Here is a 22,505-nt window from a genome sequence, read left to right on the forward strand (position 1 = left end):
TTTAAAAAAGTCATCAAAACATCAACACAATGATTATGTTTAATGAGGATTTTTAAAGACAGTACATTTTTGTGATATCAGTGGGTTAGCTGCTACACCTGCACTAAAAGAATCAAGTTAGTAGTTTTTCAGCTCAGTTGACATTAACTAAGACAAAATTTCTTGTTCAACAATAAATGAGAAAACAATAAAAAAAAAACAGTCAATGCAGTGATTAGGTTTTCATAAAGTGGCTGAGGCAACACTGTAGTCATGCTGCACTTGGCCTTACACTGAGTTTGTTTTTGTATAATTCGGATCACAGTATATGGTCAGTGATGATATGTCTATTTCATAGTAGATATATCCAAAGTTCTGAATAAATGTTTCATTCAGTTTATTGAACCCCCTATCAATTTCCACCAGAATTCAAACATTTAAATACTTTGTGCCACATAAAGTCTCTACTTTCAGACTTATAGGTCTAATGGGATAAATGTACTAACTCAGGACTTGCATTTGCTTCACACAAAGCACTGGTCTACAATCAAGCATACAGTATTCAGTAGTTTGCCTTAAACCTGCAGTAGTCCATGTAGTTCATCACTTTTCCTCAGGCTTTCCAGGTTTATTGTTTTCTCTGGGTTTGAATGTGAGAGCCACACTGTTGATACAGAAACGCTGACCTGTTGGGTCTGGTCCATCATCAAAAACATGACCCAGGTGAGCATCACACTGCACAATACACACACAAATGAACAAAAGTCATAACCAATCAAAAATACAAAATAGTTGTATTTGAAGGCAACTATGATTTACAGACAGATACTGAATTTCAATTCCAACCTATTCTGCCTTTCAAGAAAAACTGCACACTAAGCTATATTACTTAGCAAACTGAACTTTGCCTTCATAGCTAAAAAACACTCACATTTTTACAAAGGACCTCTGTCTCAGCACTACCCAGGCTGTTGTCAGGGCGACGAATGATGGAGGTGTGGCTTTCATCCCTCTCCCATGTCCCATGAGCCTCTTTGAATGCAGGCCAGCCTGTCCCAGAGTCATACTTAGCTTCTGAACTGTCAAGAGGGGAAAAAACATTTCTTAGTATTAATGCGTTTTTAATTAACAACAAACACAAAATCCTTCCAGCTAGTTCAACGTTGTGGTAGAAATGGTGGAGTGGGGATAAGTGAAGGAAAACACGCCACACAGACAACATTACAGGCAATAGTGAAAAAACACAAGCACAAACAGTAATTGATCCCATGCTGCAGCAGAAAACAAAGTCTGTGGGGTAGAGTCCAAAGTCCAAATGCAAGAACAACAGTGCAATGGCACAGGGACAAGGATATATATAAAACCAAGGCAATCACACAACCAGTAACAGGAAGTAAAGCTGGGGGGAAAACACCATGGGTAAAAGGAAGTGGACTGACAAGACAAAATAAGGAAGTTTATACTGGGCATGACATTTACAGATTCTTTCCAAACTTTCATATCAGATATTCAAGCCAACCAGGCAACAACAACTGAATCAGTGTGTGCATGTGTGTATGTCTTTAATGTATAGACACGATCTGTTAGTACCTGAATAGTGGGGCATCACAGCAGACACAGTGGTACATTCCCACTTCGGAGTGGTTAAGGTAGATCCCACTAAAAGGCTGAGAACACCCACAAATACAAACACATACAGAGTGTTATGAGTCGAAACGAAAGACTAATAGTTATGAATCAGAATGATTTCATCATGTTATTAGTTGTAATGGTTTTGTAAGTTTAATACAGTAACTTATCCTTATTTCTATTTTTATTACATTGCAGTTATATTAGCTCTTCATCAGGCAGTTTATAGTTCATATTGGGGCAGAGGTTCATAGCTGGGCTAGTAAAACATGCCTCAGCACAACAATACAGCGATGATCAATGTCCACCTGCAACTGTTTTCATGTTTATGAGGCAATGTATGTCACTCTGGTGGCCTGAGATAGATGATGCTAGTAAGATACAAATCACTGTTAATGTATGTGTTTCAATCTGATGATTCAACACTGTTGTACTAGCATTAGGGTGTTATATTATTTGACACTCACCACCTCAGTTCCTCTCTCTCTGGTAACCACATATTGTTCTGGTGTGAGTTTCTTTTGCCAGTCTGTAGTCTCATTGTAACGTGTGAGGGACTGCAGGCCTACAGAGACCAGAGGTTAGGGAGTTTGCATGTGCATTAGTCTATTATGTTACACTGCAACTAAAAATTAACAAAGCAGATGTGACTCTGCCCACTCCTGCAGTGTTACCTGGCTAAACTCTCTCCAAATACAACTCACAACATTAGACCAAGATTTAGGAATCAAATTAAGATCATTTTTGTTATTACATGATTCAGTTAACTGTAGCTTATGCTTGGGGGGAAATGTAACAGAGAAGGTCAAGTTTCTTTAGAAAGCTGATAAATTTTTAGGAAATCCTAAAGTAGGCAACCTGAAATCCAGCTGATCCTAATGTATTGATTAGTTGATTTCGGCTAACAGACCTCTTTGCAAATAAGAGCTTGTAGCTGACTATCTCTAGTCATATCTTTATTAAATCGTACCTTCTAAAACATTTGAAAGTCCTAATATCTAACACACCTGATAAATCTACTGCATATTGCACCTATAGGGATTTGCAAACTTGGCTGTACCTTGAGATGTGGCTATAGGACGGATGAATATCGGGATCCTTCTCGGCAACACCACGGATCTGGCTGTTGCACGCTGAGAAACAGCAACGGAGACTCGAGCGACAAATCGAGACATGTTTGATGCCGCTGTGTCTGCAGGTCAGCAAGTCAAGTGTGGACGCCTGTGCGCTCGATGACTCGGGATTGTTCATGCCTCGGCGAGTTCTTCCGGCTGATCCAGACTTTTAGCTGGGTTACCCGGTCAAAAATCACACTTGGTGTTATATAACTAAGTGGGCTGGGTTCATTGGCTTTTTATAGCTAGACATGTGCAAAGAGCGTCAGAACGTAAATATGCAGCTGATTTGTGACATATAACCTAACACTGCAGTCCGGTGAACAGTGAAGCAACGATTAAACATTATACTTAACCTGACTCTGCCAGTTTCAAACCACCTTTTCAGTGTATTTACATAATTGAATGAATGAATTCTCTATGGAAGAAACAAGTTAGGGAACTGTGTTTATTGAAGATAACTTTAGACAAACATCACATTTTTGCTGTGTGCACCCATCAAATAATCTACTGCATTATATTATATGTCTTAGGATTGTCAGAAAACACATATACAATAACATATGCATATTTAAACTACATTGTTGGTCAGTATAGTCTGGTATTGCACAGCTGCAGTGGTATTGACTGCCAGTAGGTTTCCAGGCTCATGCATAAGGTCTACTATGTAGTTGCAGGGCTGCGAGGAGCACCCATTGCTAGAGAGATTCTCACTGAAGAGGAGCACCTCGTTCCAAGCCCGGTTATACTCACCCCTTACAAGTGTGCAGCTTATTCCGATGCAATCTGCCAGACACTGAAAAGTATGTAGAGACAGGTTGGAATATGATTATTTAGAAACAAGACAAAAGGTGAGAAATTCAACAGAAGAGACAGGAATGCATATTTTATGTGAAAGATGGGGAGAACATATGGAGAGAAAGCTTATAGGACATCGCAGAGATGTTGGAGGAATATAAGACCTCCAAAGGGAGGGAAGATGAAAGGATTAGGAAATTGAAAATGAAGTAACAGGTACAGAGAAAATAAGATGATGTTGCCAAGTGGTAGCAAGGTCAATAGTACCTTGAAGAGAAGTGCCCTGTGACAGTAGATTCCATTCTTGATCAAACCAATGGGAATAACATTAGACTGAAGTTGATGTTTGAGTTTCTTGAGGTGCAGCACCCATGGGAATTGGTGCAAGTTTTCTATCTCCACTGCTCCACCCATGGCTTCACTCACCAGCCTGACAACCAAATCCATGCAACCAAAACCCATTACAATGCAGAAACCTTGCACTTTTTGTCTTGCATCCTGAAATCTCAGAGTGATATGTTTCTGTTGTGTCTCAGCTAAGTGTCTTCACAATGCTGTTACAGATTACTTATGTCATTTTCAGTGAACGCTAACTTGGTGGGTTTTCACAGAAATATAACTTCTGTTTTTTATTTGTGACTTTGATTCTGTATATTTATAAAAAAATTGACTGCCAATCATTTAATAAGAGATGATATTTTTCTCTATTGCTAGTGACAGCTCCGCAGGTGTGATTCTATATGCTGACTGCATTAGTCCGTCACCTGGCCAAGGCAGCATACTGCTCTTGTTCTTTTAATGGGAGGATGGATTTTTTGGCCTCTTTAACAAGAACATGCAATGAGTCGTCATCCATCATCTTCCATGGTTTCTCTGTATGAGATTCAGCCTGGGTCTCATCTTTATGTTTATCTTCATTCTTTTTCCTGAAAAGATAGACAGTAGATTTAAAATCTGCATATTGTGTTACAGATTATATCTTCAGTCAAATCTTTTGTACTTAGATTATTTGCTTAAGATGAAGATGAAAGAATGCAACAAACGTTAATTTATTAAAATTGTTACTTGATTAATAATTAATTGTTAATTAAAGCTAACTTAGTAGTTGAAAGTTTTTTGCTTTAAAAAGTTCAACTTAATATATAATGGTTGAGACCACAGATGGATTACATAACACCCTAATTAAGAATGCCTCAGATGTTGTGTGTATGCATGTTAAAGGGGGGGATGGTATAATAGGACCTGAGGTACCCTAAGGGGGGGACCTTACAGAGAGGTCTCTGTGACAATCAAAATGCTGAAAACATTATTGTGTGAATGTATGTATGCACAGCCTTTAATGCATACAGTGTGTGTTGGCATCTTCAGCTGTACTTGTGTAGGTGTGTGAGTGTGCATGTAAGTTCAGAAATCCCTTCTAAATACAAAGGCTCTTTTACTCTAGCATGTGTTGCTATCTTAAAAAAATGTGATTGTGTCCTGTTTGCCCTGTGAGGCACAATGAAGGCAACAGTAGAGAGGGAAATAAAAAAGGAAGGAAGAAAAACAGAGCCCTGGGGTGGAACAGACAATGTGAAGGTGATAGTAACCTAAGAGCAAAACTAGAAACTATAGAAATTGCACAAAGGAACTGCCAGGTGCAGCTGGTAAAATAAAAACTTAATGGTCCAATATTTGTCTATTTTTTAGATTTCCCACAGTATGTTTAGTTTAAGGTGCCCATTAAGTTGTAATAGTTTGGGAGTTTGTATATACTTTTTGAAAATCCAAACTCAAAACTTAGTTTTTCACAGAGATGGAATGGTGAGACCTATGTTAACACTGTTATTAGTGCTGAAAACAAAACATGTTTCCTTTGTTTTTTAATGTGAAACCCAAGCCCTAAGAGATATCTGTGTAAGAAAACATGTTCTAATATTGGACTCATACTCTATTGTTGTATGTACAACAATGATGGGCTGATGGCGGTTGACTGGCTGCATAGACAGTTCCTCTAAAGTCACAATCTTCTGACCTGCACGAGCCTGGACAAGAGAGAGAGATAGAAAGTCTGTTCTCACTTCATGGTAACAATCAAAATGATACAATTTTTGTTGATGTGATCAAATTTCATAAAACAGAGTTAAGACTATTTTTTTTCCAACTCAGTTTACAATAATTGAAATGATTTCAGTAGCATATAACCTCAATAGTGCACACACCTTCCCGGCATCATAGAAGCCATCACAAATAATGTCAGTAGAGGCCAAATGACCTGTCAGGCTGTATTTAACAGACAAGTTGGAGTTAATCAGGTTGATCATGGCCAACTCGCTGAAACTGCTCCTACGATTCACTGACTGATTGATTTCCTGAAGTATTTCCAGTACTCTGAGACACATATAAACATAGTAAGCAGACACAACATAAATATATTTTTAAATACTGCACATAAACACATATGAACAAAATGGCTCATATCTTAAGTATACATATATAATACTGTGCTATTCTGCCATCTACTGGCTATTTGAGAGATTGCCTGTACATTCTTGCATAGTAATACTCAAGAATGATCCTCCAGTTTCATTTGTCATGCCCTGAAGTCATTTTCACTTGCTTTCTCAAAGTCTTACCCAAATCTGAACATCTCCATAGCGGTGGACTTATCACTGGCACAGACATTCACTGCCAAGCATGCATTGTGCAACACCTCCTTGTGATTGGATTCCAGCAAACTGACCAGTGGATGAAGGCCTCCAGCACTTCGCAGCTATGTAGAACAGAGTGAATTTAATATTCATGGAAAGCATTGTAAATATTCTAATTATAGCATAATTTATAGTATAACTTCTTTATGAAGAACATTTTCTTGTTTTATAGATGTTTGCTGTGGGTTAAGAATAAAAACTGTATTAGTAAAATCACCATAAATATATTCAAAACACCTCTCCAAATTTCATAATTATCTTATTTGCAAATATTATGGAAAAGCAGATTTCTAAGCAATAACTGAACACATACAAACACCAACCTGTGTCCTAGCTTCTGCGTCACATGCTAACATTGCCAGACATAGTGTGGTGCTGACCAGGATCTGTGTGTCTGTGGACTTTAAGGGCTCCACCAGAGCCTGTATGGCTCCATGTGACAAGATGCTGCAGCGGATAACTTCATGTCTCGCCATATTTCCAAGTGTGGCAGCAGCATTGGCAATTGTTTTGGGACAGTTTCCATAGAGCTGCTGGACAAGAATCTTATGGCCTTCTGCCTCGTATACGGCACTGGAAAATACAACAATGTATTGCAGACTTTATGCAAACTCACAGAGCTGACTATACATGCGTGTTACAGATTACAGCATGTTTGGACATACAGCATTGTAATTCTGTAATAGATGTGACATATGTAATACTTTTTGCATCTGGATTTTTACAGATAAGTACAGCATAACAGAAAACAGGGAATGCTGCATAGATGGTAGGGTAACTGGTAGTGTTGTGAGAACTGACAGTAAAACTGATGTCAGACAGTAACAGATGATAAGACAGCAGACGCGTAAATGAATCTTTAGTGAGCAAGAACCATCAGGAGACAGATAAAGTATTAAACTGTTTGTAGATTAGTTGAAAAAAAAGGGATAGTGCTCAATTTACCGCCTCTTTCTAAATTTCAGTGCTCTACAGATTTGACAATAAGCTATTTGTATCATTAACAGTTTGTGTCATTCACTCTCTAAAATGCCTTAAAATTTTCAATATTCTAGGTCATTTTGTGGCAGTATCAAAAACCAGAAAAACAAGTTATAGTGTGTATATAAATGGATTCAGGTAATCACTCACAATGCGCTGAGCTTGTTACTATGTGTGAGGTTAGAGAGGGCCTGGGTTGCTGCCTCTCTTAGCACCAAGCTCTCACTATTCAGCCCCTCTACCAAGGCAGGGATACCACCTGAAACACACAGAAAATCTAACTCATTTACATTTATTTGTGGTTGGTCTGTTGTTATAGTGCTTATGTGAATGTCTGTGTACCAAGGTCTCTGAAGCGGTTGTTACTGGATTCATGTAAACTCATGGCAGCCACAGCCTGACAGGTAGATGCTTTTACTCCAGTGTCTGCTACACACAGAAGCTCTACCAGAATCTTCTCCACGTTCTGTTCATGGAGTAGTTTGCAATTCTCAGCTAATCCCACAGACATGTAAAGACACACACAGCTAAGTATACGTCACATATGTCCATTGAATCTATTAAAAAGTTAAAAGAAAGTCATTATCTCTTATCTTTCAAGAGCTTACAGTTCTGAGCAACCATTGTGATGCATTTAAGTGCACCGGACTTGATTTCAGGCATGTTAGGGGTGAGAAAAAAATCCATCAGCTTCGTCAGTCCTCCACCCTTGTGAATCAATTGGATGCACTCATCGTCACACAAACAGTTGGTCACTACCTGTAAGGCCTCTGCATGTAGATCACTGAAGTCCTATAAGACATGAAAATAAAGGGATATAAAAGGTATTAGGAGCTGTGAACAAGACAAACTATTAACATCTCATTATGCAAACATCTATGTGTAGCTTTTTAAAAAGCACTGAGACAATTTTAAGTGTTTTATATAAGCAACCCAATGAGAAAATGCAGAAGAGCCCCAGTCAATCAAAGAACAGTAGATATATTGAAAGAGGCTAGAGTTGAGACAATTTCTGCTTGTTTTATCAACAATGAGGGGCTGGGCAGTACAACATATATTATCAAAAAAAACATGTACCATCTCTATGTCTCTAGCACGCACACAGACACCTACCATGTTATTAAGGATATCAATGACCTTCTCAAATCCCTGCTCTTCTCTAAATGTGATGCGTGTTTCTTTATCAGTGGTGATATTCTGCAACGTCTTTAAAGCCAGCTTCTGAATGACAGGGAAGTCCGACTTTAACAGTTCAAGAAGTGGAGGGATTACACCCAACTCATGAACCGCCAGACGACATTGGTAGTCCTTCACAAATATATTACAACAGAGGGCATAAGAAGATAAAAATGAATTTTTAAAACCATTTGAATTTCTCCTAGTTCAAGACTAGATCTTACAAAACTGTTATATATTGAGTGCCTTTTGAAATAATATTAAATGTAACTTCTACTTTTCTACAAAGAAAAGCCATATGATACTATTTAGACTGACAACTCTGAGTCACCTGAACTAGGTTGAAGATAATCTCTAGTGAGTTCTTCTTAACATCTGGATCTGGACAGGATAGAAGCTGGATTATTGGTGGCAGGCCCTTGTTGGCAAAGATCTGTACCTTACAGGTAAAATCCACTGACAGAGAAGCCAGACAGAGTGTTGCAAACTCATGCACAACTGCGTCATCTTGAACTGAAGACAAAACAGAACATACAGAAAAAAAATAATTCTGGAACTAATTAACACAAAAATATACAAGCGTTAGAAAGCATATGCCATTGACTGCAAGTAAATGTTTTAGAGAGTAGGAACAACAGTGTGTAACTTGGTATTATAGTTGTATTATTGAGTTAATATCTACTTTGCAGTGTATTTATCTTGCAAACATAATTGCTCACCTTCAAGTAGTTTGTTTATAATCAGTGGAATGACATTTATTTTTTTCAGAGCACTCTTTACATCACCTTAAAATAAAAAGAGACAAAGTTAACCACCCAGTTATTCAGTGATGCAACCCCTCACCCAGTCACTGAAGAAGTAAGAGTCAATAAAAGTCAATTAAACTCTCAATTCTGCAGCCATGTGCCTGACAAGCAGATACATGGCCCAGAAATTTAATGCTAGCCAGCTAGTTAGCCTAGAAGTTTCAATGATCACATATGTTATCTGACATACCACTGGTGGCCATGATGCCCAGGGCCATGAAGGCATTGCGACTGACAAGCTTGTTGTTGTGACTGATAAGCTGACAGAGAGGCTTCAGTGCCTCAAGCCTCAGCAGACAAACCTTGTTTTCATCTCCTAACAACAGGGGGAGACAATAAACAGGAAAATTAACCAAGGTGTCAGACAGAACCTGAATGCTTGTGTATCTACTATAAGTGAAGTGAGCATGCACTAAATTAAATATAAAAACGAATACAACAGATGTCATGCTAGGTGGCTTAAAGTCAGGTGTGATGCGTTTATTTAATATTAAATGTCACAAAATAGGATAGGTTGTGTGTCATGCATCTGATTTGTACCAATAAGCAGAGAATGAGAAAATAAACATTAAGAGTAGAGGTACTGAAGAAATGCTGCATAGGAGGTAGATGAGACAGTGATGTTGTAATGTGAAGTCAGACAAATCAAGAGAGTATGGGATTTATTTTGTACTTTTAAAAAACTCATGAAGTGTTTGCAGTGGGTAGGTTACTGTACCTTTCTCTGCAAATGTATGGATTGCTTCACAGGTTTTGATTAGGATGTCCTCCTCTGGGGAGCTAAGCAGCAGCACTAGTGTTGCTGGGGTTTTGCACACAACAGGTACTGCTTCAAACTGTGATTGTGGAGAGAGACTTAATGATTATGATTCAATCCTTCATGCAGAATACACTATAGTGATATGTTTTCAGGCTGATTCCGTGGACACTAAATAGTTTAGGTAGACCTACACATCCTTCAGAAACACGCTTTAGGCTTTATCAGAGGGCTTTCAGTGTCTCACCATGTCCTTGCAGGGGGTTTCACTCTCCTTTTTCGCTTTCTTTCCCATTTTGTGGCCTAGAGAGAAACTGAATTATCCAAAAATGTTTTTAAACAGTCAGTTATAATATTATGGCTCTGTCAGGTATTAAATGGCCTTGTGTCCAAGTCTGTTCCCCCACTGTCTTTCCATCCTGTTAGAATAACAGCACCCTGTTTTTTTGTTACAAAACTGGTTGACTGGTTGGTGTAAGAGTCAGATTAGCGTGAGGTTAAACATTTCAGAAGACCGGTTGGGGTTAGCAATAAGATTAGGTTTGGGTTAAAGTGAGGTGAAACATAATGTTATATCGACGGGGGAACAGAATTCGACGCAACACCCTGCCACTGAGCATAATTTGGCTATTAGCGGTGTTCACAAATGACAGCTAGCTAGAATTCAACCATGCACGCTAATATTCACCAGGACTTACCTATTTTTAAGGGAAACGTTTAAGGTTTTATAATTAGCATGTCCGCCGAACAGGAAGAAGTAGACCGTAAGTTTAGTGTTTTGGAAACGGAGTTTGACAGTGTTGCTAGGCAACGGGTGCCACGTTGTGCTGAGAGTAGATCGGTGGATTATAGCTGGACCGTATAGACTTTTAGGACTCTGCTACCTCTAGATTATCTCCACCACACAGTCATATATGTGATTGTCCACCATTACCAAAGTAACGCTTAGTTAGATCATTTGTTATAGTTTACTAATAATCACTAAAAGTCGTATTTGCATAAATAGGTTTGACTCCTCCATAAAATGTATAGTGGTGACATTGGAAATGTCAAACGGTAGCTAATATGTGAGTCATCTTGTGAGTCAGTATGCTTGGTTTTAAATGATAGGGTCTTTGTAGGTCATATACGCTAGTAGCTATTGAGGTAAGTGTGTCGCTTAGACCACCTGCTCCAAGAGAGGCAGGCACTGACACAGCGATGTGCCAGCATGTACCAGAAAAACATAGCTCTGCTGCTGGAATGAACCTCAGAATAATATCATCTAAATTAAGCCAAAGATGGAAGGTTGTGGTTTGGTTGGTGTGCATATTACAAAAACAAAGACAAAACTATATCTCATATTCAATGCGGATATTTGATGAATTCATAATCTTGACATCCTCATATAAAAAGGCTTAAAAGGCAAAGTAGCATATAGGCCCGGTGCAGGGAGGGGGATGCGGTGAAACCGCGCAGCAGGTTGTCACTTCTTCTCGGTCGGGTTGTCGGTTGACAGCAGCGCACATGAGCCTCGGTGCTGCAGACGAAGATGACCAACGTCTAAATATAGACTCCCTGGAGTTTTAATTCACACGGGACAAGAACATGAACCGAAACAGGACTGTCATCTCCACGGACTGACCACTAACGCTGAACTGAGGAGGGCTGAACCGCTTGGTAGTCCTGCACTGCTAACTAGTTTATGTTAATAGTTAGCTTGTATGCTAATGGGAGTTAGCTAGGTAGCGAACCGTCAGTTGGCTTAGCTGGTAGCCAGGGGCGTTTCGTTAGCCTTTCGGAACCATGTCATTTTATTCATTTCTTTTAAAACCGCGTGGTAATTAGTTTTTCAGTTATTAACCGTCACGCTTCCCTCCATTTTTAAATGAAATTAACCGTTTATGTTTGCTAGCAATTTAGCTACTCGGCTATGCTAACGCTAGCTCAGTGAGCGTACACATCGCACTGGTACACAGAGCTCCAGACGAGTCAAGGAAGGAAGAGCGGTGATGATGTGGGCTGAGGGAAGCAGCAGACTGGTAGGCGACAGAAAGCAGCAGTATTAACTTAAACACACCGTTTTTCCACTCATACGTCCACATCGAGGTAGGGCCATATCGTTAGCCAAGCTGTGTGGGACGCTGGATGAACAAAATATTTGGACACTTTGGTTAGGGAGCAGGTTAAATGAATAGTATTGCTGTTACTGAATCGTGAACTGGTGGCCACTGTGCCAGTTTCAAGGGAAGACACTGTCAAGATTACAGCACAGACTGCAATAATCGACCGGTTTGCTTAAAGATGGCTTCGGCAAGCAGCATTGCCGCATCTATTGCGAGCAAAACGAAGACCAAGAAAAAACACTTCGTTGCTCAGAAGGTGAAGCTCTTCCGTGCCAGCGACCCTCTTCTCAGCGTGCTTATGTGGGGAGTCAACCATTCGGTGAGTCAGACCATCTAATCCTCATATAATGATCCACAGTTATATCCCCTCGACCTTTTGATGCGCCACAATAAGCCTCAGCTACTTACTGTCAAATGTTAGTCTTTGTGCTATTGCAGTTGATTGACAAGTACGAGATGACAGCTGGCCAGGGGTTGGCTACAGTCCTGTCAATGTGAATGTGTCACTAGCTATAAGTGTGTTGACTCTTGCAGCAAATTATGTCTGCTGTTGTTGGTTTTGTAAATGCAAGTAGCCTGATGTTAGTATTGCTTGATTTTAATGTATGCAATGATTGGCTGCTCCCTCATGAATCTACGTATGTAGTTATGTATGTATGTATGTATGTATATATGTATGCATGCATACATGTATGTGTTTGAGAAGTGAACTCTTCCTTGGCTTCCTGTTGTGCACATTTAGGATAAGCTCCTAGGGCCTATCTTCCCATGCAAGACAGCTTATCTTTGCTCTCTTTTTTTCTCTTCCTTTGCTGAATATTTGTACTGGGCCAGTGCTCATATGTTGCAGAGAGAGCAAACTTGGCAGCCAGATGACATACAAAAATTCTGGCTCCAAATCCCAAATGTTAATTCTTTTTGCCACACACACAGTTTTACACATATTGTAACACAACATGGTGTTGATCAACAGAGTAGGGCATATAACTTCTTCCAATTCATGAAACATTTTTTTCTTTTATCCTTTACTCAGCTTGTTTATAATGTTAATAACAATGTCATTACACTAAAGTCATGCACTTTATTGAACAATTCTTCGGGTGTCTTAGATAGAACAGCTCTACAGTATATAAACAAAAGAGATGAGCTGAAAATAAGTGGCAGCATTAATTTTGATATTTATAAATAGAGTTCAAAAATATGTTAATATGATATTGTCCCCATGGGCAAGCCAACGATGTAAAAAAATAACAACAGTATAGGTTATAAAAAGTACAAAGGAATTTGCACCTTCACTACAGTGTACTTCTCTGATTTGCTGCTCTTTATTCATGGTTGACTATAGTTGTCCTGCTTGTTTTTTCTACATATGGCAGTGGTCAGAAGATAGTATGAAGCAGTAGAGCCAGCAGTGACCATTTCAGCAAATGAATTCAGAATTTTTCATTTCAGTAGGAATCTAAATATTATTACTGGTTTCATAACAGATAGCAGTTGCATATTAATATTAATTTGGTATCAAGTAAGTATTTAATGAGGTTGACCCATAATGATTTTGTGTAGCTGTAACTAAATGGTCACTGCAAACTGTACTTTTGTGTTCATTTTGGGGCATAAACAGAGAGACAAGATGTTAAACGACATCATACCTTTCTGTGTTTTTTGAGTAATGCAGAATTGTCATTATTTTTTCTATTTGTTGCTTAATGTTTATTTGAAACTCATAGAGGAGTCTTTTTGTGTAAATCCATATCTCTGTTGGATTATTCCAGCTGTGTTTAATGGACACCTGTGTGACAGACGCAATTCTGAGGGCGTATGGATAGATGGCCCTTAAAAAGCATATTAGTTAGCCAGTTTAGACAGTAGCATGTGAATTTTGGCTTAAGGTGGCAGTTTACTGTGGATTGCGCAGCCTCTCGACAGCCTGATGTATTTGATGCCAAAATAGTAAGATTCAACACTAAGCTATCTAAATTGTAGTCTGTAGATAGATGACAGTTGCCTGTGCTATTCTTGAGAATGCAAAGTAAGGTACCTTTATACAGCTTGGTAGTATTCATTAGTCATTCACTTCTTGAATTTCACTTGAAAAGCGTAAGAAAAATAAACACTGATACATAGACGGGATTTTTTACGGTCACACACATATATATATGTGTGTGTGTATATATATATATATATATATATATATATATATATATATATACACACACACACATATAACCTCTCAGTAGTATGATGTGTGGACTGATCATAAGCCTTTATTGGTCAGTGACTATAGAGGGAAGTTGTGGGCAAGAGAGGTTCAAGGCATTTTGCAGTGCCTAAAAAGAGGATAGTTTAAAAAAAGAAAAACATCTAGACTAATATTTTATTTTATATCTTTATGTTTGTAGTAGCCATTAATAAATACTTTTTCTCTTAAGGCCCAGATGCTAATTGGATAAATGTCACTGCTTGGCTGAAGAGGTGTGTCTATGAGCAGGGTTAGGGGTCACAACTAGTTTGGACATGTCTGCAATAACGGCAGGACTGGGTGGACTGAATACTGCTTTTAGACTGCTGATTTTACAACTTAAGACATGTGACTCCTGATGACTTTTATAGATGTTGAGAAGGTTATGATGATGGAAGTACCTTTATTGTAATATATGGAAGATAAACCTCAGGGACAGAGAGACTGATGAAAGAATTGTTGAATGAGCCAAGCTGTTGTTCTGATGAAAAGTGAAATTACGATAGTGTAGTTCCTCAGGGATAACAATCATTGAACTGAAATTGCCAAGAACTGAGTCAGTTAGTTACTTTAAACATTAGCAAAAGCCGTGCTAATGCTAACAGATACTATCTCTCTATTCATCCAATGAAGCAGAAAGGCAGAGTTACACCCTGGACAGGTCAATAACCCTAAATGCTTTAATTGGCACACATCTCCTCATCATTGACATAAGAGCTCAGAATTCTTGTAGCTTGGGTGTAAGTCTTACTAATCTTGCATTAAATTGTAAGAATGAAAAAATGCAGAGTTTCTTTCTTTTTATATATAAAAATTTTGACTGCAGCAGTTGCCTTAAGCTTGTGTTTAAACCTAGCATTTCTTAGAATTTTAATTAACAGTTACAATTATGGCCAAGCACTGAAAGTGGTGCAACTAATTTTCATGATTTAATAGACAATAAATACAGAGCCTGTGTTCAATGCAGTCATACTGCTGCATTTCAGCTAAGATTAGTCTAGTTTATGTAAAGCTTTGAACTGTACATAGATAATTGTAGAGAGTGACATGGAAAATATATGAGGATGACATGTTTTAGGTCCCCTGGCTAGAATCAAACGAGGGTCTTTGCACAATATACAACTTAGTACAAATGTAGTTCATAGGATATGCCAACAAATTGACCAGTTTGTTGTACCATCTGAAAGATTGTCATGTTGGGTCCTAAAAGACAAAACATGCCAAGGAAGGATAAATGGCACATTTGCTTTCTTTAAAAAACATCTCCAATGATGAATGTTTTGCAAAACTACTGAAGGGACACTTCACAGGCTGTAGTTACAATAATCTTATGGTTAGTAGTGTTGGAGCAGAAACACTGGAACAGCACAGTAGTACAGGATCTATTGGCCTGGATAGAAGTTAAAGATATATACCAAACTATAAAATGGTTCAAGGTGCCAGTAATTTTGTTTGCTTGCCTAATTGCAGCTTTGTTCATCCTCTCTGATCTAAACATACTCATCTACTAGCTAGTCCAGTCGTCACCAAAAAAATCCATCTTCAACATGCCTTCTCCTACAATGCACCAATTCTGTGGAATGCCCTTCCATATTTTTTAAAAAATGGCTGCCTCTGTTGAATCTTTTAAGTCTAAACTTCAGACATACTTTTTCAGTTGCATTTGGTTAAGCCCCTCTGCCTTTATTCTACAGATCCTGTTATGTAGATGGCCCTAATTCTCATAATTCTCATCTCTTAATTTTATGCTTTTTTTTGTGTGTAAAGTGTGTTGACACTTTGACTGTGAAATGTACTCTAAATAAATTTGAATTTGTAGATCAAAATGTGTTACAGTCTCACCCTCGCATAATTTGTGAATCTGTGAAAAAGGAATACAGTCCTGACTTGTTGGTTCTTTTTGTTAAGTCTTTCAGGGGTCTTAGTCCACAGTGGGAATAGAAACATGCCAGAATCTGTTCCACTTTTGGCTTTTGAATAAATGGTCACTGGTTGGAAAGCTGCATTAAGTCAACTCAATGCTGGACAGATTTATGTGTGATGAATAACTTAGAACATCTTTAGAATGATTATAGCTAGGGATATTCCCATTGCTTTTGTCATACATGTGTTAATCTACTTTGAGATTTTTGCTCTGGAGGTATCTGTAGTTACCCAGCTAAATATATGTATGTTCAACACAGTTAGTGTATATATTTGTTTTTCATTTTTCTATCAGTTATTTTTTGCAGTACCTGCTACTTCTTAAAGTACTACCTACTCTCCCCCCATTCATGTATATATGTATTTTTTAGTTTTTTATCATGTCATGAAGAAGGTTGCCACCCTGCCAAATGGGGAAATAGGGGAAGCACTGCCCTCCATATTTTTGTCTGTGCTGCATCCTTTCTCTCTCACTACTGTCTACAACTCCCTTCATTCACTCTCTGAAATATGTAAAATGCCTGTTTTGAAAATTTGACAAGCCACATTAATATTCATACATACATTGTGTTAATTATTTCGGTTGTGCTTTAGGAGTTGTACTTTAACAACATGCTATGATATGAATGCAACTTCAGAACTGTGGAGTTACTTTCAAGCTAACATAAACTATGCTAACATATGAAGCATAATTTTAGAGGTTTATGTAGTCTTCTATTAGAGATTTCACAATTTTCAATCAAAAATGTCATCTTTTTTCACTGAGCTCTGGTTCTCTGTTCCATGACAGCAGCTCCTGTAGCTTTTACAGTCCGTCAGCTTCAGCACTAAGGGTGCATTTATTTATGTAGCACAAGTAGGTGGTGAATTGATAGTCACTCTATGTAAAGTCTACATAAACGCTATTTTTAATTTGAAAGGTGGATAAACAGTGTTTATGTTTATTCAACCTCTATTACAGTCGTTAAATCTAGTCACCTGGCTCAGTTCACCAGTCTGATGATTGGTGACTGTGTGTATTTAGTAAGCTGTGAAAGTTGTGGAGGTTATTATATTAATGAAATGTGTAAAACCTCTGCAGTTTCTCAGTGTGTAAAACTGTGTAATCACAGATATGAGTCCAGCAGTCCAAGTGACTTTTGTCAGAGCCTTAGACAGTTTTTATTGGTAAGTTGTTCTTGGCTTGTTTTTTCATTATAGTTTACTTATAATATACTTATGTTAGTAGCAGCAGGTGTTTTATTTTAACAAACTGATAAATGTGAGTTTGCTTACAGTAAGTCTATCAGTTTCCCTCTTATCTTACAATTAGAAAATAAGTTTTTTTTTTGTATTTTCCTAGATGATTTTGTATAGCATAGGGAAGTCTTATAGAAGTCTAAACTTCCAGGTTTTTCCTTGTTTTTTATTTTGGCCTTCCTTAGGTTGTACTTTTTCTTTATTTTTCTGCCTCCATTAAATTCTACTCATTCTGTAGGTACATTCATTCGTTCGATTCATTCGCTGTCTCTCCTGTTTCTTTACTGTGTTCTGCATCTCTCTGACTCCAAGTAGTTGTGTCTGGGTCTCTCAATTGCATAAAAGGTAGATTCTATAAAGTGACCTACACCTAATATGATTATAGGTGAGGAAAAGCTAAAGTCTCACATCCTGGCACACTAATGCAGTGACAACTAGAAGAGCATCTGGATGCATCTTATAATTTTGTTCTAGTGTGTATTTTAATTTTTGTGTTATCTATATGCATGCAGACATAGTGAATATGCATGTGTTTGTGTGTGTATTTCCTTCATTACAGAGTCATGTCATGTCACTGCCATTGTCAGACAAAAATCATTCCCTTTCTCATTCATTTAAAAGAGGAAGTGCAGTGCCCAGTACCACAGGGCCTCTGCCAAAATGATGCAGTGTTGTGTGGGAAAAGAGTTGGGTCTGGTCCAACCTTTTCTGCAATGCAACGGTGATGTCATCTGTGAAGATGCTGCATAGGCCAATCGCATACATGCAAATGCACATATTTGATCGATTGCTTTGTATTGTGAAAACCAAAACAGTCTACTGCTTGCCTTATGATTGTTGTGACCAAACATAAAACAGATGCCACCTGGATAATTTCTCAGAGATGTAAAATTCTGTCTGTCAGTATTACAAACCAAACTGCTGCATTTTGGTTTCCATAAATTTTACACACATTAACCTGCTCTTTTGACTGGACTTCCCAGATCACATTTCATAGTCTTTGCAGTATGTGAAACAACTCGCCACCACAAGTGAAGCTTCTTGCATTGGTCAAATGTGTGCTTGAAAATACCCTCACCTAACCTATCACACTCCTGGCCCAATTACAATGCAGCATATTACTGAACAGCTTGATTCTCTCAATAGAACATGCCATATACCATAAGTCTGTTGCAGTCTAAACCACCACATCCTTTAATAGCTGGTTTTTCATAACTGACTTTACAGCAAACTGGGTAAACTGTGTGTATGTATTTGTACCTGTTGAAGAAAGCTGTCATTTTTGTGGTACTTATTTCAAGTAGTTTTTCATGTAGTGTTTCATCATGAATAAGAACATGTCTGTTGCAAAACAATTTATCTCCTACAGATGCATGCAGCAAATAGATATTGAATCATTTTGTTTATTTGTAAGCTGTATAGATTGTGCGTACCTGATATTACCCTAAGACATAGAAATGCATATATCCTTTCTTCAACACTTAAGGTTGAGTGACTGATTTGAATGATCTGTTTCTGATGTGACTACAAGCTTCTCACATTTCTAGGGATGACTAACATAAGTTTTTAATTGTCCTCTAGATGTCTTATGCAGGTAGTTGATTGCATAATGCCCTGCTTTTTGCTGTCAGTCTCTCTCCTTCACTTACATGCGCACACACAGATGCAGTTCTCTTACCATACCACTGCTTCACTTCTATCATCAATGTATTTTTCTATTTCTGACCTGTATTTGTGGTTTTGAGCAATTGGAGAAATGGGTGATGACCACATGTGACACTGAATGTTAACATTGCGCCACATAATGAGATCACATGCAAGCTGGTTTTGTCCGATTTTTAGTTAAATTGTGCTGACTGATCATTTTGTGTTTAAAGCAGAAGATGTATGCGCACTTAATTAAAAACATTGTGTAAAAGTATTAAAATACAGGGCTTTCAGGATAGCTGTATATAAATACAATTAAGGTGTTTCCCATAGCACAAGAGTGTTTATAATTATAATGTATGTTTGTTATTTAAAATATCGAGAGCAAAGTGGTTGGATCTGTTGTTTAAGTCAACTTATGTGTGTGGCTGAATATTTACCCTGATCTTCTGATTTGATTTGATTTGATTTAAGTTCACCTAGATTCCTGATGATTTGTCTGCATCAGAAGCACCAGTGTTAGTTCTCTTGAACTTACTCTTTTTCTACATTCAACAAGTGAGCAACACTTTTGTGTCCTTGAATATAAAATAGTTAAAAAAATGCACATTATACCAGGGCTAAATTTAAAACACATTTCCTCGTAATAAAATGATGGGCCAAGGATTTTTTTTTTCACCTACAGCATGACGTATCTATTTTTTTTTTAGGCCTGCAAGTGCAAAATAGTTTAGAAAAAAAATAAAAAATCTGCATTACATTGACTGTCAAGAGGAGATGCTGCTGTGTAGTCCACATCCAAATAACCATTTTGTGCAGATTGTAATAATCCATTTCCCCCAAAGTAGTTATTTTATATACTGTATCTGCAGGCTGAACTGAAATACTTAAAACAAATAACTATTATATATGTAACATTTACTACAGATCTACCACATTTATGGTGAAAATGTGCAAATGCAAGATCAGTATTGGGAAAAGAAGAAGAAATGACAACATCTGGTCTCTGGAGATGAAAAAAATGGTTCTGTTTTTGTCTCTTTGTTATTGTGTATTTTGTTATGCTACATAGAGAAAGGAAATCAAACCAGTTTTTAAATTTCATTTATCCCCTTTAGACCCATGTAAAAGAGAAATGGTTTGTATTTCAATTTTAATTTTTGTATTTTGAAATGTAAATCAAATAACCATATGCTTTTGAATATTTGAACGGAAACTCCAATAACCAAAAGATACATGGACCCACCTGCTATGTCTGAGTAGTTTTCTTTTTAATTCCAAATTCCAGTGAGGTTTAACTAAACTGTATTATATTTATTACCCTTTAGTGTTTTGATTTTGTTTTTACCAGTTGTAAAATGTGCATAGTGTCTGTGCAGTTAACACTGTTAGCAGGGTGTCATCTGCTAAGCGTGAGTCATCTATCATTGTTCAGAGAGATAATGCTTACTTCACCAACTTCCTGTCCAATGGAGCAACAGCTTGTTTCTTTCTGGGCCGGAAAACCAGTGTTCATCTCCATGGAGACAAAAAGGAAGTGGTTGTGAGAAATTTTCTGCAAGTTTGATAGCTGCAGAAAGATAAGTGGGTTTGCTGCATGCATCTGATTACACAAACTTAAAAGCTATACTATGTTAACTTAAAAGCTATACTATGTTAACGACAGAATTTATGACAAACGCCTAGCAGATAAAATAGAAGCACTGATACTACTACTTCTAATACTATTACATGAATGTTATTTAATGTACTTAAGGTACTCCAATGGAAAGTCAGGTTATGCTTAGGGTTAATTGTCTGATATTTTCTCAAAGTTCGAGTTTGCTCATGTGGCACCAACATGTCAGAGATGTACTGTTCTCCACTTTTTTTTTTTATATGTATATTTTAATAGGTGTAATTTATCTAATTAACACTATTATTACAAAACTTTCAGTATGCTGGTGTCTGCACAGACATTTATGTCTACTTCGTAAAATCAGGCATTGTTTCTGCCCTTGTGTCAAACAGCTTTGTTGATTAGGCAAAATCTCCTTGCTGAATACCCAGAATGCATATATAGAATCACTGAGACACTGTCACACCAGGGCACTAAATCATACTCAGATATGGAATATGTGGACTTGATCATATATTTCTTGTCTTATGTTTCTGTCTTAAAAAATATGTTATTCCTACTACAGTTGTTGTTGCACACTCTGATCCTTGCCTTCTTTTTTTCTATTGCTTGGATGTTGATGGTAGGGCTGGGGAATATGGAAAAAAATCTTATCACGATAATTTTTTTTTCATATCAGTCGATATTGATATAAACCAAAGCATTATTTTAGTCAAACTTAAAGGTTCCCTTTTACTCCTAAGTGACATGTAAATATATAAGCTTAATTTTGATTGAAATATTATTTTCTTCTTAAAATTAATCATGGCGAACATAGTACATTATACGACTGTTCTAATAAATTAATCTTAATTATTTTAATGTCAATGCCATCAATGACTCAAGCAAACAATGACAGGGAAGCTAGATTTGCATAAGTGTGCAAGCATGTCTCTGTGAAGGCCATCTCTTGGAAACTGAACCAGTTAAGACACCTCTGGACCTCTCCTGAATTTCGTCAGATATGTCTTATATGCCATTACGTTATGTTATTAATGTTTCCATTTATATGTCCTTCAACCTTTCCCTTGTTTGCGAACTTCAGCGTAATATTTGCACTATTTGGGTTTTAAAGTTCAAGTTTAAGCCAATTCGAAATAAAAATCACTAAACAGGGAGATGCAGTGTTTCAGTTTTATGCAGCTACAATCTGGAATAGTCTTCCTGATAATGTTAAACAAGCCTAAACTCTCAGTGTTTAAGTTCAAGCTAAAAACTTTTTTTTAGCACTGCATATGACAACATAAAGTGCTTTATTTTCTCATTTTCTTTTAATTTAAAGTTATTTTTCATGCTTTACTGGGGGTGGAGCTAATCCCATCTGGCAGTGGGTGTGAGACGGGGCACATTTTGGACTGGTCATCAGTCTACCACAGGGTTGACAGACCCATTCATATCTATGTGCAATTTAGAGTCATGAGTTTACCTAACCTGCATGTCTTTGCACTGTGTGAGAAAGCTAGAGTATTTGAAGGAAACCCCCATAGGTAAGAAGAACATGCAAACTACACATACTGTAGGCTGCAGTTGTATGGTAGGTTTGAACCTAGAGCCTCCTGGCTGTGTGGTCACAGTGCTAACCACTGCACCGTTCCCACACACTTTGTGATTAATATTATTTCCACCCAATTAAAATTTTAATATTTAAGCAGTGCACTTATACTAAAAGTGTACTTGCTGGAATGACAGGTTATTCATTCATTTATGCAAACTACCAGCACCCATGCCTGGAGCCAGCAACCAATACACAGGCACACACACAAA

The 22,505-nt window shown here is 37.6% G+C and overlaps 3 protein-coding genes across 9 annotated transcripts in view; 1 reads left to right on the plus strand and 2 right to left on the minus strand.

Moving 5' to 3' along the window:
• Positions 1-21: 21 nt before the first annotated feature.
• Positions 22-2,919, minus strand: msrb2 (methionine sulfoxide reductase B2). The gene is made up of 5 exons (XM_026292249.1): positions 2,669-2,919; positions 2,076-2,173; positions 1,570-1,646; positions 911-1,058; positions 22-714 (listed from the first exon to the last, which is right to left on the minus strand). Exons 1-5 carry the CDS (start codon positions 2,781-2,783, stop codon positions 583-585), a joined length of 570 nt encoding a protein of 189 aa, XP_026148034.1. The 5' UTR covers positions 2,784-2,919; the 3' UTR covers positions 22-582.
• A 296-nt stretch (positions 2,920-3,215) lies between these two features.
• armc3 (armadillo repeat containing 3) lies at positions 3,216-10,737 on the minus strand. Of its 5 annotated transcripts, XM_026292323.1 has the most exons (18): positions 10,630-10,714; positions 10,179-10,245; positions 9,893-10,010; positions 9,365-9,490; positions 9,088-9,153; positions 8,700-8,881; positions 8,306-8,500; positions 7,952-7,984; positions 7,801-7,840; positions 7,535-7,687; positions 7,343-7,451; positions 6,535-6,784; positions 6,137-6,273; positions 5,723-5,891; positions 5,451-5,545; positions 4,286-4,447; positions 3,789-3,951; positions 3,216-3,519 (listed from the first exon to the last, which is right to left on the minus strand). In XM_026292323.1, exons 2-18 carry the CDS (start codon positions 10,224-10,226, stop codon positions 3,295-3,297), a joined length of 2,271 nt encoding a protein of 756 aa, XP_026148108.1. In that variant the 5' UTR covers positions 10,227-10,245; positions 10,630-10,714; the 3' UTR covers positions 3,216-3,294. The 5 variants fall into 5 exon arrangements, with proteins under 5 accessions (XP_026148108.1, XP_026148106.1, XP_026148107.1 ...); XM_026292321.1 differs by having other exon boundaries at positions 7,801-7,984; positions 10,179-10,234; positions 10,630-10,737; XM_026292322.1 differs by having other exon boundaries at positions 5,723-5,783; positions 7,801-7,984.
• Positions 10,738-11,372: 635 nt separating this feature from the next.
• Positions 11,373-22,505, plus strand: part of pip4k2aa (phosphatidylinositol-5-phosphate 4-kinase, type II, alpha a) — a 49,179-nt gene continuing 38,046 nt past the window's right edge. For 2 of the 3 annotated variants that reach the window (XR_003294739.2, XM_026292053.2), the window contains exon 1: positions 11,373-12,355. Coding sequence is in view for 2 of the 3 variants with exons in the window: in XM_026292053.2 (XP_026147838.1) it covers positions 12,215-12,355 (141 nt within the window). In the remaining variant the exon portion in view is untranslated. The remainder of the gene's footprint in view (positions 12,356-22,505) is intronic. The other variant, XM_026292054.2, reaches the window with a different exon arrangement.

The sequence above is a fragment of the Mastacembelus armatus genome, chromosome 20, assembly GCF_900324485.2.
Source record: "Mastacembelus armatus chromosome 20, fMasArm1.2, whole genome shotgun sequence".
Taxonomy (NCBI): Eukaryota; Metazoa; Chordata; class Actinopteri; order Synbranchiformes; family Mastacembelidae; genus Mastacembelus; species Mastacembelus armatus.

Coding starts and splice junctions, on each gene's coding strand:
- msrb2 (XM_026292249.1), bottom strand. CDS start 2,783: ATGTCTCGATTTGTCGCTCGAGTCTCCGTTGCTGTTTCTCAGCGTGCA. Junction 1,647..2,075: donor GAGAGAGAGGAACTGAGGTG/GTGAGTGTCAAA, acceptor GGGTGTTCTCAG/CCTTTTAGTGGGATCTACCT. Junction 1,059..1,569: donor TGTGATGCCCCACTATTCAG/GTACTAACAGAT, acceptor CCCTCTTGACAG/TTCAGAAGCTAAGTATGACT.
- armc3 (XM_026292321.1), bottom strand. CDS start 10,226: ATGGGAAAGAAAGCGAAAAAGGAGAGTGAAACCCCCTGCAAGGACATG. Junction 10,011..10,178: donor AAACCCCCTGCAAGGACATG/GTGAGACACTGA, acceptor CCACAATCACAG/TTTGAAGCAGTACCTGTTGT. Junction 7,452..7,534: donor CAACCGCTTCAGAGACCTTG/GTACACAGACAT, acceptor TGTGTGTTTCAG/GTGGTATCCCTGCCTTGGTA.